Genomic DNA, 13,535 nt, shown 5'->3' with positions numbered 1-13,535 from the left:
GATCATATGAGAAAAGTCAACTACAAATTTTGACTTTGAAAAACCTTTTCAGTTTGGGAAATTTTTGTTTATTCCTAGAAATAATAAAAATAATTTTTATATTAGTTTTATACTATTAGAGATAGAAGAGACGTATCTATAGTCACCAAGAGAAGAAGCCAAGAATAGGAGAAAAAGGACTTTATGCTTGGAGATTTCAACGTCAACAACATAGGGATAATTCTTCTAACTCTACGCTTTGTATTGCATTCTAATCTTCTTATGAACCTTGTAACTTTTATTATGATTATGGTTGGCTAGATTATTATTGTTGGATGGCTGTTTTGAAGTCCTAAACTTTATAACAATTAAACAGTTTTGATTTTCAGAGATATGTTCTTGATTGTACCTATATACACGTCAATGTTTACAGAGACGCATGAATTAACTATGTGATATGGTCATCCAATTATGTTATGTAATCTTTTTATGTGGTCATGAGATTAGTTGTATAAGTGTGTAATTTATTTTCACCTTTCTATGTAGTCATAGGGTTTTACAGGTAGCAGAATTTGTTTCTATGTGGTCATGAAAGGTTCTCTATAGGTATGTTTCGAAACTTATCAGAAGAATTTTAGAATTGTGTCATGGGTTTATGGTGGATTTACATATTTTCCAACATGTTTAGTTTATTGTCTACATACAAATTTTTCGTTGTTTACTAGTTTATTAGTAATTAGATAAACCAAACAAATTTTATTCTTGATAACATTATCAAAATAGAAGATAAGTGAGCTTTTGATCCTCGACGTAGAACGATACCCTACTTATTTTAAATTACAATCGACACAAAAAGGGTTTAAATTGAGTTAAATCAGCCCCGAGCATTAAAAATATCTTTGATAACATCCATATCCCAATATTTCCTATCTATGCAAAACATCGAGTCAATCGTTTTGTTATCTATTTCTTGAGAGGTTGAAGTGACATAAGAGTTCACATCAAACATTAACCAGGCTTGTCCCACAATTTGAATATGCTCCCTACTTCGAATTTTCCATCGTACACCATCCAATAACAGCTGTTTTGCTTCCATTAAGCTTCTTAATATAAAGCTCGGATTATGCCCCAATTTCAAGTTTATAAAATTAGTATCCGCAAAGTACTTGGACTTGTAAACTCACGACACTAAACTATGTGGATTAACAATAAATCTCCATCCTTGTTTTCCCAATATTGTAACGTTGTAGTCTCTAAAGCTCCTGAATCCTAATCCACTTGCAGTTTTATGTTTTGATATCCGGTCCCAAGACATCCCACAAATCTATAATTTCCATGTATCTTATGATTGATTTGTACCCCATCGGTATTTAGATAAGCATTTTTCTACCGCTCTTGTGATTTTTAAGGGAAATAAAAACACGTTTATTGCATAAGCTGGAAATACTTGCACTACCGACTTGATTAACAACTCTTTACCTGATTTTGAAACATACTGCCCATCCTAGCTTCTAATACGATTATTGACTTTCTCTTTTAGAAACCTCAGAATTGCATATTTATTTCTACCAATAACATTCAGTAACCCCAGGTACGTACTCTGATCATTAGCCTCGATCATTTGCAAGCCTTGACAAATCAGTTGCCTATAGATGAGTACATGCTTAATAGTTAATAAACTTTGAATTATGATCAACACACATGGCAGTGGGATTAAATTACAATTTTCATTAAATTAATAAGAAAAAACATCATTTCATTGAAATAAAGTAGTGTTATACTGAGTGCTAAAATAAGATCCGGCAATAAAAGTTACTAAAATACGAAGTTTTGGTTATTACCATGTAGTTAAATTAATTAGGTCTTATCAATACTCTATTCAGAACATAGCATGCTGTGTTGACTGCTTCTGCCCAAAAACTTCTAGGTAACTTGCTTTCTTGCAACAATGTCCTTGCTGTCTCTTGCAATGACCTATTCTTGCGTTCCACCACACCATTTTACTGTGGAGTCCTTGGAGCCGAGAATTCATGTGATATTCTTCTTTCTTCACAATAAGTAACAAAGTCTTTTTGGAATTCACCACCTCGATCACTCCTTATACCTACAAACTTTGTATTGAGCTTATTTTCAAGTAATTTAATTAGTTTCTCAAACTCATTAAAAGCAGCATCTTTAGTTCTAAGAAACAATACCCATGTAAAACGAGAATAATCATCAACAATTACAAAACCATATTGCTTATTTCCTATACTTTTATAAGCTTCTGGACCAAATAAGTCTAAATACAAAAGTTCTAAGGGTTTAGAAGTAGATACCATTTTCTTTGCTTTGTGGTACTTCTAATTTGTTTGCCTAATTGGCATGCCGAACACACCTCAGTCTTCACATACTTGATTTTGGGTAAACCTTTGACTAGCTTCTTCTTTGAAAGCTTGTTAAGCAAGTCCATGTGAGCATGACCCAATCTTCTATGCCAAACATAAGGATCAGTGTCTATTGCAGCAAGACAGCAAGCTGTTTTCTGCAACTCAAAGTCCAAAATATATATATTTCCTTCCCTTCTAGCAACTAGGGGGACTTTGTTAGTACTAATAGTAATAATACACTTATCAATACCAAAGTTAACAGTATGACCATCATCATATAACTGACTTATGCTAAGCAGATTATATTTAAGGCCTTTAACATATTGAACTTTATCAATTGAAATGTGTTTATTACCTATTTTACCTTTTCCAAGGATTTGAAGAGTTTTGTTATCACCAATAGTCACTCTTCCACCCTTTTTCATCTGAAGACTCAAGAATTGTGCTTTGTCTCCACTCATAAGTCTAGTACATCCGCTATCTAAAATCCATTGAGTTGATTTGACTCGAGCGACGAGACACATCTACAAAATAAATAAAACAACTCAACCTTTTGGTACCCAAAGTTTGTTGGGTCCAGCATGGTTAACAGATAGAACATATAAAACAGGTTTTATCCCGAGGTCATTATCCTAATTTTTTTAAATTTCTTTTTTTTATTAATGTTCATTTATTAAATAAAAATAACTTATAAGTTATAATTTACCAAAAACATTATAAACTAATAAGGAAAATTATTGGAACACCTAAATAAATGATACTTATAAGTTTTGATATTTAAATCACCTTTTCCAACTTTAAGTCGTAAGTTATGGTTTTTAAGAAATTCCAAAGGGGATCATGCCAAACATGTTATTAGAAGTATGTTTAATTCTGTTCATTGCTTTTGCAGATTTTCTATCATTGGAATTTTGCAAGCAATGCCTAATTGATGTGAAGTTTACCAGATATAGAGTTAGTTTTATGTCTTTTACAGACCGGTGATCTGAGTTCACCACATGATATTTGGTTTCTTGTCTCACGTATTTTGGTTAAATCTGATCGGACAATAGATACAGATGGTGTATAAGGAAACAAGCCAGAAGGCAAATGACCGGATGCATGCATAGTAGCTATCGTTTCCGACTATTCTCTGTCGGTCAGAAATGTCCTGTGGCCTCTTAAATACCTATTAGGTATTGAGGTTGCCAGGTTTGCTTCTGGTATATATCTCAACCAACGAAAGTATTCGATGGATATTCTGACTGATATGGGCATGTTGGATTCTAAACCAACTATGTTACCTATGGAACAAAATCACATTCTTGCTCTTATAATGAAGTCTCCTATATTTTATGATGTATCTCGATATAGGCGTCTTGTTGGTCGTCTCATCTACCTCACTATTACTAGACCTAACTTGGCATATCATGTGCATATCATTTCTCAATTAATGCATCAACCAAAGGTAGCTCATTGGCAGGCTGCTCTAAAGGTGGTTCGTTATATTAAGCACACATGTGGGCAGGGAATACTGCTTTCCTCCTCTTTAGGTTTTACTCCTAATGCATATACTGATGCTGATTGAGGTTCCTGTAAAGACTCCAGGCAATCTTTGACTGGTTTTTTCCTTACATTGGTAGATTCACTAGTATTCTAGAAGTGTAAAAAGCAACACATTGTCTCTAGGTCCTCTACATAATCTGAATATCATGCCATGGCCGATACGTGTTGTGAAATCAGTTGGCTAGTCTCTCTTCTTAAAGAACTTCATGCTCCTCAGGTTACTCCAATCACCTTATTAGAGTAACCTGACTGTGATAACAAGAGTGCTTTATATATTTCTTCTAATCCGGTCTTTCACGAACGTATCAAACACATTGAGATTGACTGTCACTTAGTGCGACACAAGCTCAAGGAGGGATTGATTGTCACTAGTCATTTACCTTCTCTTGAACAGCCAACTGACTTGTTTTCTAAATCCATGTCTTCCACTCATCTCATTCATCTCCTTTTCAAGTTAGGAGTTTATAATTTCTTCCATACTCCTAACTTTAGGGGGGCTGTTAGAGATATAAATAAGTCCATTTGATACTAAGCAAGACAATGAAGGTCAATGCAAGCTAGATGATAGCTCAGGTCAATGCCAGATAGATGACAACTCAAGAGAATTGGTTAGTTAGTTAAGTCAGAGTCAATGTACAAATATAGTGCAAGAGACAAACTATGAGAATAACAAGTTATGTAAATATATAATTACTCTTCTTCTTTATTATTCATATCATCTTCTTGATTGTTTACACACATATACATACATTTCTGTTTGTAACACAACCACATCTTTGTAAATCACTGCCGACTCAGACCTTGAACCAACTTCAACTTCGTTAAACCCATTACTTGCAGAAATAACCATCACATATTTAAAAGAGGGATTCTAGACAATATTATACTCCAATGAATACAAAATATACCCTCCATTATTGTCAGTAGTTTTCTCCCTACTTTTGTGACATAAGTTCAAATCAGTCTGATATGGTCTATCCAATACTAACTCACACGATTTCACATCAAAATTATCAAAAACTGTATTATGTTTGTACTTAAAGCTAGCAATGCCAATCACAAAATTTTTACTTACAGTACTAACAACTATTGGGATATTCCAAACAATATTATATGTTACGACATAATTTTGTTGAGGTAATTTAATTTCATTAACCACGTCCCTCAAATTAAAGTTCTCGTGATTTTGCAATCTACCACAATATTAGAATTTTGAGGACTCACCATGCCTACTAATTGAATCAAGCTCTGATGATGTGAATCATCCACCGATTTATGAGTAACCAAGTATAAGTTTAGAACACTTTCAACAAGATGTTCATCATCGTTATTGTTCTAATCTTTATAAATATCATCAATGTTTTCTTTGTTGTGCTCCTGTACATCCTCATCATTGCTTTCTTTGTTGACCTCATCCACTCTTAACGAATCAGTAAACATACAATTTTACGAACTTATTATCTCGCACCATTCTTCAAATATATCCACATCTTTTAAATCTTCATAAGGAAATTCAATATTAAAATAACCAAGCTTTTTTTCGTATATCGCGTCCAACAAACTATCATGTTTTGGTTGAGAACATTCATTAAACACATTATTGACATGACATGGTTCATGATATTTAGCCGAATTATCCTCTTGTTTGCGATCAATATATTTTTTGGACTCATATCCCTCTGGTAAAAATCTCTCCATCATCAATTCTTTCATCCCTCGCCATGTTCTAGGGTCTTTTCATTTATTTATCAATCTGTATAGCAAGTTTATCCCACCATATAGAAGTAACACTCTTTAATTGAGCCACCACCATCTTAACTATCTTACTTTCAAGAACACCCATAATATCAAAGAATTTATCAATATCAATATACCAATTTTTAAATTAAACAACTATAAGAGACCCATAAAATAACGGTAAATCAGCTTCTTCTGTATAATCATTATTATTTTACTAATTACATGTATTTTTCTTCGAGCTAGAATTCTCACCAACATGATATTTGTCGTTTTAAGGAACTCGATTCCGATTTTCTTTTTCACCTCTATGTTGCTTGTTATTAATTTTTACTTGATTCCGCCGTAACCTCTCGAATATTTTCTTTGGTAATTGATTTTCCCATAATGAGTCAGGTAACGAAAAAACATGATATAGCCTGCTCTAATGCCAACTAATGCAGCACGGAAACATACGATAAGCAAGCGCTAATCCTCACAAGGACTCGTACACGAGAAATCCTTAAAAACCTTGAATCCATAAGGCAAATTTTGAATGCACGAGAGTTTTCTTGAATCATTCTTGAATCCACAACAAAGATAAGAGAAAAACTCTTATGGATTTAATTTCAATAAAAGATTATTCACATGTTACATCATTAGATAGTTTATATAGGAATAGAAAATCTTAAAATGAAATAAAAATAAATCTTAGTTAAAATAAAATATTACTTATTAAGCGGCATGATCATGCAATATTTAGCATGATCATTCAGATTCTCTAACCCTCCAAAGAATGCTACGGGTAATTTGGCATGATCCTGCCATCCGACAGCGTGATCATGCCATTCGAAATCGTAATCATGCCTTCATTTTGCTCAATAGCATGATCATACCCTTTTTCCGATTCATCACACCATCGTTTAACACTGAAATCCTCCTACATCATAATATTGGTGTTAGATACTAATATAAAATTTAGGAATCTCGCTCGTGATCTACTCGTCGATTCATAAATGGCTTTTTTTAGTGAGGGAGAGTGTTAAATAATAATATAAGATTTGAAAAGGATCTTACTCTAACACTATCTTACTCTATCACCTTATATAATATCATGAAAATGTATTTTTCTCATTTTTTCATGTTTTAGAGTGATCGATTTCTTGACAATTTGTCAGTAAGAAATAAATTATTGTTAATCAATTAAATCAACTGAAATTTTAAAAGAGTTGCAGAGCATAGAAAGTCTATGTATCTCGTAGATCACAATTCATATCTAAACATTTTCATATTCATATCTCGTGCATCACAAAATTACCGTTTGTATTTTTTAAAGGCAATTTTTGGTAATAGTGCAACTAATGATGACCCTAAAATCTCCCAGGATTATATTTATGTTTCGCGTGTTATTTGTTCATTAAAATATTCTTGCGGCCTGGTCTAAAACTTGTTTGATTTTAGTTATAGATGTTAGAATTAGCAGCATTTGTAGAAGATGCTTTATCAAATCATATCTCTGATTAACAATGTATCACGGATCAATGTAAGTTGATTACTATAGATCACTCTTATTGAATCATACTACTATCTACTGATTACAATCTACTACTCACTACATACAAGTTTGTACTCTCATTTTTACTAACTAACTCAGTGAGCAGCAACAGGTGCTTTTATAGAGGCTTCAGGTTGGCTTTAGGTTGATTAGGTATGATGCAGTTAGTTATAACTAAGTGAGTTGGCACTTAGTGACATCATGTGTGTTGTCACTTGGATCCTGATTCTCCTGATTCTGCATAGTCGTAACAATAGCTTTAGCATATCATGCCAAACATGTTATTAGAAGTATGTTTAATTCTGTTCATTGCTTTTGCAGATTTTCTATCATGGGAATTTTGCAAGCAATGCCTAATTGATGTGAAGTTTACCAGATATAGAGTTAGTTTTATGTCTTTTACAGACTGGTGATCTGAGTTCACCACATGATATTTGGTTTCTTGTCTCATGTATTTTGGTTAAATCTGATCGGACAATAGATACAGATGGTATATAAGGAAACAAGCCAGAGCGCAAATGACCGGATGCATATGCATGATAGCTATCTTTTCCGGTTATTCTTTGTCGGTCAGAAATGTCGTGTGGTGTTCATCTTCTGATGAAGTTCTTTAAATATGCACCACAGAATTCAGTGGAAAGGTTGGTGACATTTTTTGACAACGCGGCCTTCCAATTCCAGTATGTGGACACCAGTATGTAATTAAACAGGTCTTTCAAATGGATTTTATGATGCAAACTACAACTAATTCACATGAAGATGAAGAAGCTTGCTTGTTAGCAATGCAACTAGCAACTGCTTCAGTACTGCCCATGGTTCTGAAAGCAGCCATTGAGCTCGACCTTTTGGAGATCATTGCTAAAGCTGGCCCCAGACGCCTATGTTACTCCAAATGAGCTAGCCTCTATGCGAATGTTTGCAAATTTTTGACAAAAAATGCAGATGGAGTCTCCATGGCACCTCTTACGCTCCTGATTATGGATAAGATTATGATGGAAAGCTGGTATCGTATTTATTAGAATATAATATGAAATCCAACTGAATCTTATATTAAAATTTAACAGTATTCTCTACTCTATTACAAGAAAAATACAAACTTTGGCAAAGTCATGAACTTAACACGATGCTAATTATCACAGGTGCTACATGAAAGATGCGGTTGTTGATGACGGACTTCCATTTGACAAGGCCTTTGGAATAAAAATATCTGTTTTAATTTACTTATAATTTACCTTGCCATCTTCGTAGTAAATCTGATAAATCAGGGAATGCTACTCCGAAAATAACACTTGAAAGTACTCCAATTGCTAATTCACCAACAAGTTTAAACATTCTTTTACGTCGTGACATCTTCATGTTTGAACCAACTATTTGATGCTGATGATGATGATCATCATTATGTTTTGCGCAATTTTGCATCTTATTTGGTGATCCGACATGATGATCTTGGTTTTCGTTACCTTGAGGTGTCCCGACGACATTGGGGTTGTTCATCTCATTATGTGCCTCCGGCTTGCAATTTCCACAACCAGAACGGTTGTAATGTGTACTGTTATACATGCTAAATGCAGGATTATACATGTTATATGCTTGCACATAGCCAGGTTGAGGATGATGATGATATACAGGATTATATAGATGTGCTTGAGCATTTACAAAGCCAAAGTTGTACATGTTATGATATGGATAAGAATAACCAGGAGGCACACCACCACCGTGATGTGGTGGTTGTGGCAAATATGGATAAGAATAGCCAGGAGGCCCCCAACCACCACCGTGAAGTGGTGGTTGTTGCAAATATGGATAAGAATAGCCAGGAGGCACCCAACAAGCACCGTGAAATGGTGGCTGTGGCGGGGTTTGTAGTGTGTATGGCGGTGAGAATTGAATATTTCTAGTGGTAGTTGAAGATACCACTACTAGGACACAATCCAAATGAATATCAAAGCCATCACATTCCCCACACCTATAGCGCCAAGTTTTACAGATACCTTTACATACGCAACAAGGAGCATCGATTGTTGGCTTCTGTAGCACCAAAGGGTGCTCAACATGAAGTGCATGCCTCAAGTTTTGAGGCAATTCAGTACATACTGGATGTAGATCAAAATCGCAATCTTTGCACCGATAGAAATAACCCTCAATTATATCTTCGCATACATCACAGGTACGATTATTTTTCCGCATGCCATGTGCCTTACGGACCACTAGACTTAAGCGGTGGAGAGGGTGCATAAACGTAGAGAGTTGTTCAGGACACTTGGCACAAAACTCATGCATATTGAAGTCGCTACATGAACTGCATTGAAAAGTTTTGCCGGATCCAAATGTTTTGCAGCAACCACAAAGGTATTCTTTGTTGCTCTCAAGTTGTAATAGGTTGTGACCCGGATTTTGCGATAGTGACTGGGCAGGAGACCATGATGACAGTAAGAGCACATCAGGAAATGTGTTTTTTGTTGGATCTGGTGCTATATCATGGATGTCAAAGAAACAAGTCGTAGTGGCTCTTTCAACATCGGAAGCAGAGTATATATCATTGGTTCTTGCTGGTTGTCATGCTATTTGGATTAAATGGGTGTTACAAGAACTCAAGCAAAGTTTCAAGGATTGTCCAGAAATTTATTGTGACAACAGTTCTGCAATTGCCATTAGTAAAGATCCTGTTTTTCATGGAAAAATCAAACACATTCGAATTAAATATCATTTCATCCGTGATTTGATCAAGAACGGAGAAATTGAAGTTAAGTATTGCAGAAGTGAAGAACAAACATCGGATATTTTTTCAAAGCCATTAAAGTTAGAAGCATTCACAGGCTTGAAGACAAAACTTGGTGTTACAAGAATCTAGCTTAAGGGAAGCTGTTGGAATATAAGCTAGATCCTTCTAGAAAGCGTATTCAATTCTATACATGAATATGGAGCAACTGATACATGATGCATGATGAATCTCATACATGAATCTAAGTTTACATATTTCAAGATAATTAATTGTTCAATGTACTAGTCCAATGAATCTGTTATATTGTAATCCTATAGATCGTATTAACCTATTACTCAATGAACTATATGAAATTTCAGAGAACAAGTTTCTTCTCTTGCTTTTTATTATTTCCAACAATCCATCCACTTGGAAGGGGGTTTTGGTAGAGTGAGATTGTGCAGATCTTAATGGAGCTCAGAGGCGAAAACAGGAATATAGTTTAGGGGGACCGCATCAAATTATTTCATATTTTTACAAAAGTTTACACTAAATTTTGGTGAATTTTGACAGTTGGGAAGGACCGAGACTCACTCCAGTCCCCTTAGTTCCGCCCCTGATGGAGGTATCAAAATGACGGAAATTTTGGAAGCTAGAACCATCTTACTATGCTCTAGATACCGAGTACATTACTAAACCACATTTCCATCTCCAACACTGTTTTCATTCATTGAGGCAACACTTGTGGGAAACCCTCTGCCAGTTGTCACAGTCGCAGGAGGATCTAGTCGATTACTACTTCGAAGACCATGTCGAAATTTGTGCAGGTTCAGATAGATATGTGTAATTACACAGATGATCACCAGTAAAATAAAAAGAATTAAAAGCAATAGACGTACTAGAACTCGAGGGTCCATTGGTTAATATGTTCTGGAACTAGTAACCTGCGGTACACTAGTTGAAGCACAGTGAGGACTGGTGAGGAGATGAATGTGAGAATAAGATTGACACTATTTGTAAACTAAAAGTAAATATGAAGAATTGTTTTTTCCTGTTTAGGCATTAGATAACATGTTGAATATTCCTAAATTGACCAACAGAACATATTCTGCAGGGGGACTTTCTTCATGCGAAGAAGAAATACTTTCAAAGAAGTACAAATTTTGTCTACCATCATATATTCAATCTTTTTCACACATAAAAGGTTGGTCTAATAAGAACCAACTTCAGATATTTCGAAAGAGTGCCGGAAGTCATCTTTAAGCGCCTTATAGTAATCAAAATGGTTGGTTTAATAATAAAGTAAAATTTAATAACCTAACAAGAAAGAAAGTGTGCAACAAACCATCTTATAAGTACGTCCAATAGTCACACTCATCCAATGAAATCAAGCAATGGCTCATATCAAGAGTACTGCATCTGAAGCAGAAGAAGCTTGTTTGTTTGCATTGCAACTCGCAACTGCTTCTGTACTTCCCATGACTCTGAAAGTGGCCATTGAGCTTGACCTTTTGGAGATCATTGCTAATGCTGGTCCGGGAGCGTACGTAACTCCCAATGAGCTAGCCTCCATGCTGCCCACATCAAACCTTGATGCAGCGCTTATGCTCGACCGTATACTCAGAATCCTGGCTAGCTACTTGGTTCTCAAATGTAAGCTTGTTGAGCTACCTAACGGTCTCCAATTGCGGAGCTATGGATTAATGCCAGTCTGCAAATATTTGACTAAAAATAAAGACGGCGTCTCCATGGCACCTCTTTTGCTCATGGCTAATGACAAGATTATGTGGGAGAGCTGGTAATGTATTCTGTTCTCTTCTATTTACATTAAAAACTCTTGCATTGTCGTGAATTTATCATGATGACTAGTCTATTTATATACAGGTACTACTTGAAAGATGCTGTTCTTGATGGCGGACTTCCATTTAACAAGGCCTTTGGAATGAACATATATGATTATACTGGCACAGACTCTCGATTCAACTTGATCTTTAACCAAGCTATGAAAGATCATTCTACTATTATCATGAATAAGATCCTCGAAAATTACAATGGTTTCGAAGGTCTTACATCTTTAGTTGACGTCGGTGGTGGTACAGGAGCATCCCTTCATGCAATCATCTCCAAGTATCCTACTATTAGAGGGATCAACTTCGATCTTCCCCACGTTGTCAAAGATACCCCATCTAATAGTAATGGTACATATTTTGTATAATTCTTTCTCGGTCCCTTCCAATTGTTTACATTTCTGAGGAAGTTTCCGCACGCATTTTAAGGTGTATAAAAAATATAGTTATGTAACTTATTTTTACAATTTTCTTTTTCTGAATAAAAGTTAAATGTTTAAATTTTTATTCAGAAAAACAAAATTGTAAATTTTTTTTTACAGAACTATACATAATATGCACATTAAAATGCGTGTCGGACACTATCTAAAAAACGTAAAGAATTGAAAGGGACGGAGGGAGTATAACTAAAGAAACTACGGTAATTTATAGCTCTTTCCCCGCATTTCTTTTAAGTTCACTGCACAAAATTTAGTAATATGTGCGTGTGTAGGTGTGGAACATATTGGAGGGGACATGTTTACTAGCGTGCCAAAGGGAGATGCCATATTCTTGAAGGTTTGTAATGTGTTTACATATCAGTGTGTGTCGGGTAAATTTATCCCCTGGTTCATGACTTTGTGATCTCTGCAGTGGATATGTCATAACTGGAGTGATGAAGAGTGTTTGAGATTCTTGACAAATTGTTACCAAGCACTCGCAGATGAGGGAAAGGTAGTTGTTGCAGAGTCTATTCTTCCGGAGCAACCTGAAACTTCACTTGTTACTAAGACTGTCCTTCAGTTAGACGCCTATATGTTGATAGATATTCCTGGTGGAAGAGAAAGGACTGAAAAAGAGTTTGAGGCATTAGCTAAACGTGCAGGATTCAAACGTTTCAACAAGCTGTGCTGTGCTTTTAATATTTGGATTATGGAATTTTGCAAGTAAGAGAGCTTTATGTGTAAAGTGAGCTCTTCGATTGAGATATATTGCAGTTGTAATATTTCGATCGATTTATCCTGCCAATAAAATAAGAAATTCCGTTGTTTTCTGTTCAACTATGCCTAAAATAACACAAGATTTGCTCCTAAACAATCACCAGATGTTATTATTTCTAAAGCATAATAAAACCGGAGTACTTCTGTATAACTACTATTACATATATACATGACAATCGGAGAAAATTACAGTTATAGCTGAAACTGTGTTGATTAAACGCCATGTGAACAAGTAGATAAGATAGATAAATTCAAGCTCGAAACATGTTGCCTTAGGCGCAATGTGAACTGCAATTAGTTGTATATCATAAATGAAACTGTGCTAAATAAACGCCATTTGAACAAGTAGATATATAAGATAGATAAATTCAAGTTTGAACTCCTTGGCCTTAGACGCAATTTTAACTGCAATTATATGTAAACCCGCCACTTGTGCATCACAATATCATCTTCATTTTGCAAAACATCTTTATACCATCAGCATTGCATTGACTAGTGATTTTATAAGTACTACAGCTAAATATTTCATTTGCTGGTGCTCAGCGTGGCCTACAGGAGTACATTTTGGACAAAATGGGATTGTCAAAACGAAATGTTGGAGTAAACAGGTGATGATGCAATGTG

General features: G+C 35.1%; 1 protein-coding gene across 2 annotated transcripts; it reads left to right on the top strand.

The window, feature by feature from the left end:
- Positions 1 to 11,240: 11,240 nt before the first annotated feature.
- LOC141721512 (caffeic acid 3-O-methyltransferase-like) lies at positions 11,241 to 13,038 on the top strand. Of its 2 annotated transcripts, none has more exons than XM_074524460.1 (4): positions 11,241 to 11,663; positions 11,750 to 12,057; positions 12,425 to 12,489; positions 12,565 to 13,038. In XM_074524460.1, the coding sequence occupies exons 1-4, from the start codon at positions 11,260 to 11,262 to the stop codon at positions 12,859 to 12,861; spliced, it is 1,074 nt and encodes a 357-aa protein (XP_074380561.1). In that variant the 5' UTR covers positions 11,241 to 11,259; the 3' UTR covers positions 12,862 to 13,038. The 2 variants fall into 2 exon arrangements, with proteins under 2 accessions (XP_074380561.1, XP_074380560.1); XM_074524459.1 differs by having other exon boundaries at positions 11,750 to 12,063; positions 12,565 to 13,035.
- Positions 13,039 to 13,535: the final 497 nt, after the last annotated feature.

The sequence above is a fragment of the Apium graveolens genome, chromosome 4 (genome assembly GCF_009905375.1).
Source record: "Apium graveolens cultivar Ventura chromosome 4, ASM990537v1, whole genome shotgun sequence".
NCBI classification, from domain to species: domain Eukaryota; kingdom Viridiplantae; phylum Streptophyta; class Magnoliopsida; order Apiales; family Apiaceae; genus Apium; species Apium graveolens.
Note: the sequence above shows the minus strand (reverse complement) of the source record. Positions and strands in the feature narration are given on the sequence as shown.

Coding starts and splice junctions, on each gene's coding strand:
- LOC141721512 (XM_074524459.1), top strand. CDS start 11,260: ATGGCTCATATCAAGAGTACTGCATCTGAAGCAGAAGAAGCTTGTTTG. Junction 11,664..11,749: donor AAGATTATGTGGGAGAGCTG/GTAATGTATTCT, acceptor ATTTATATACAG/GTACTACTTGAAAGATGCTG. Junction 12,490..12,564: donor GAGATGCCATATTCTTGAAG/GTTTGTAATGTG, acceptor TGATCTCTGCAG/TGGATATGTCATAACTGGAG.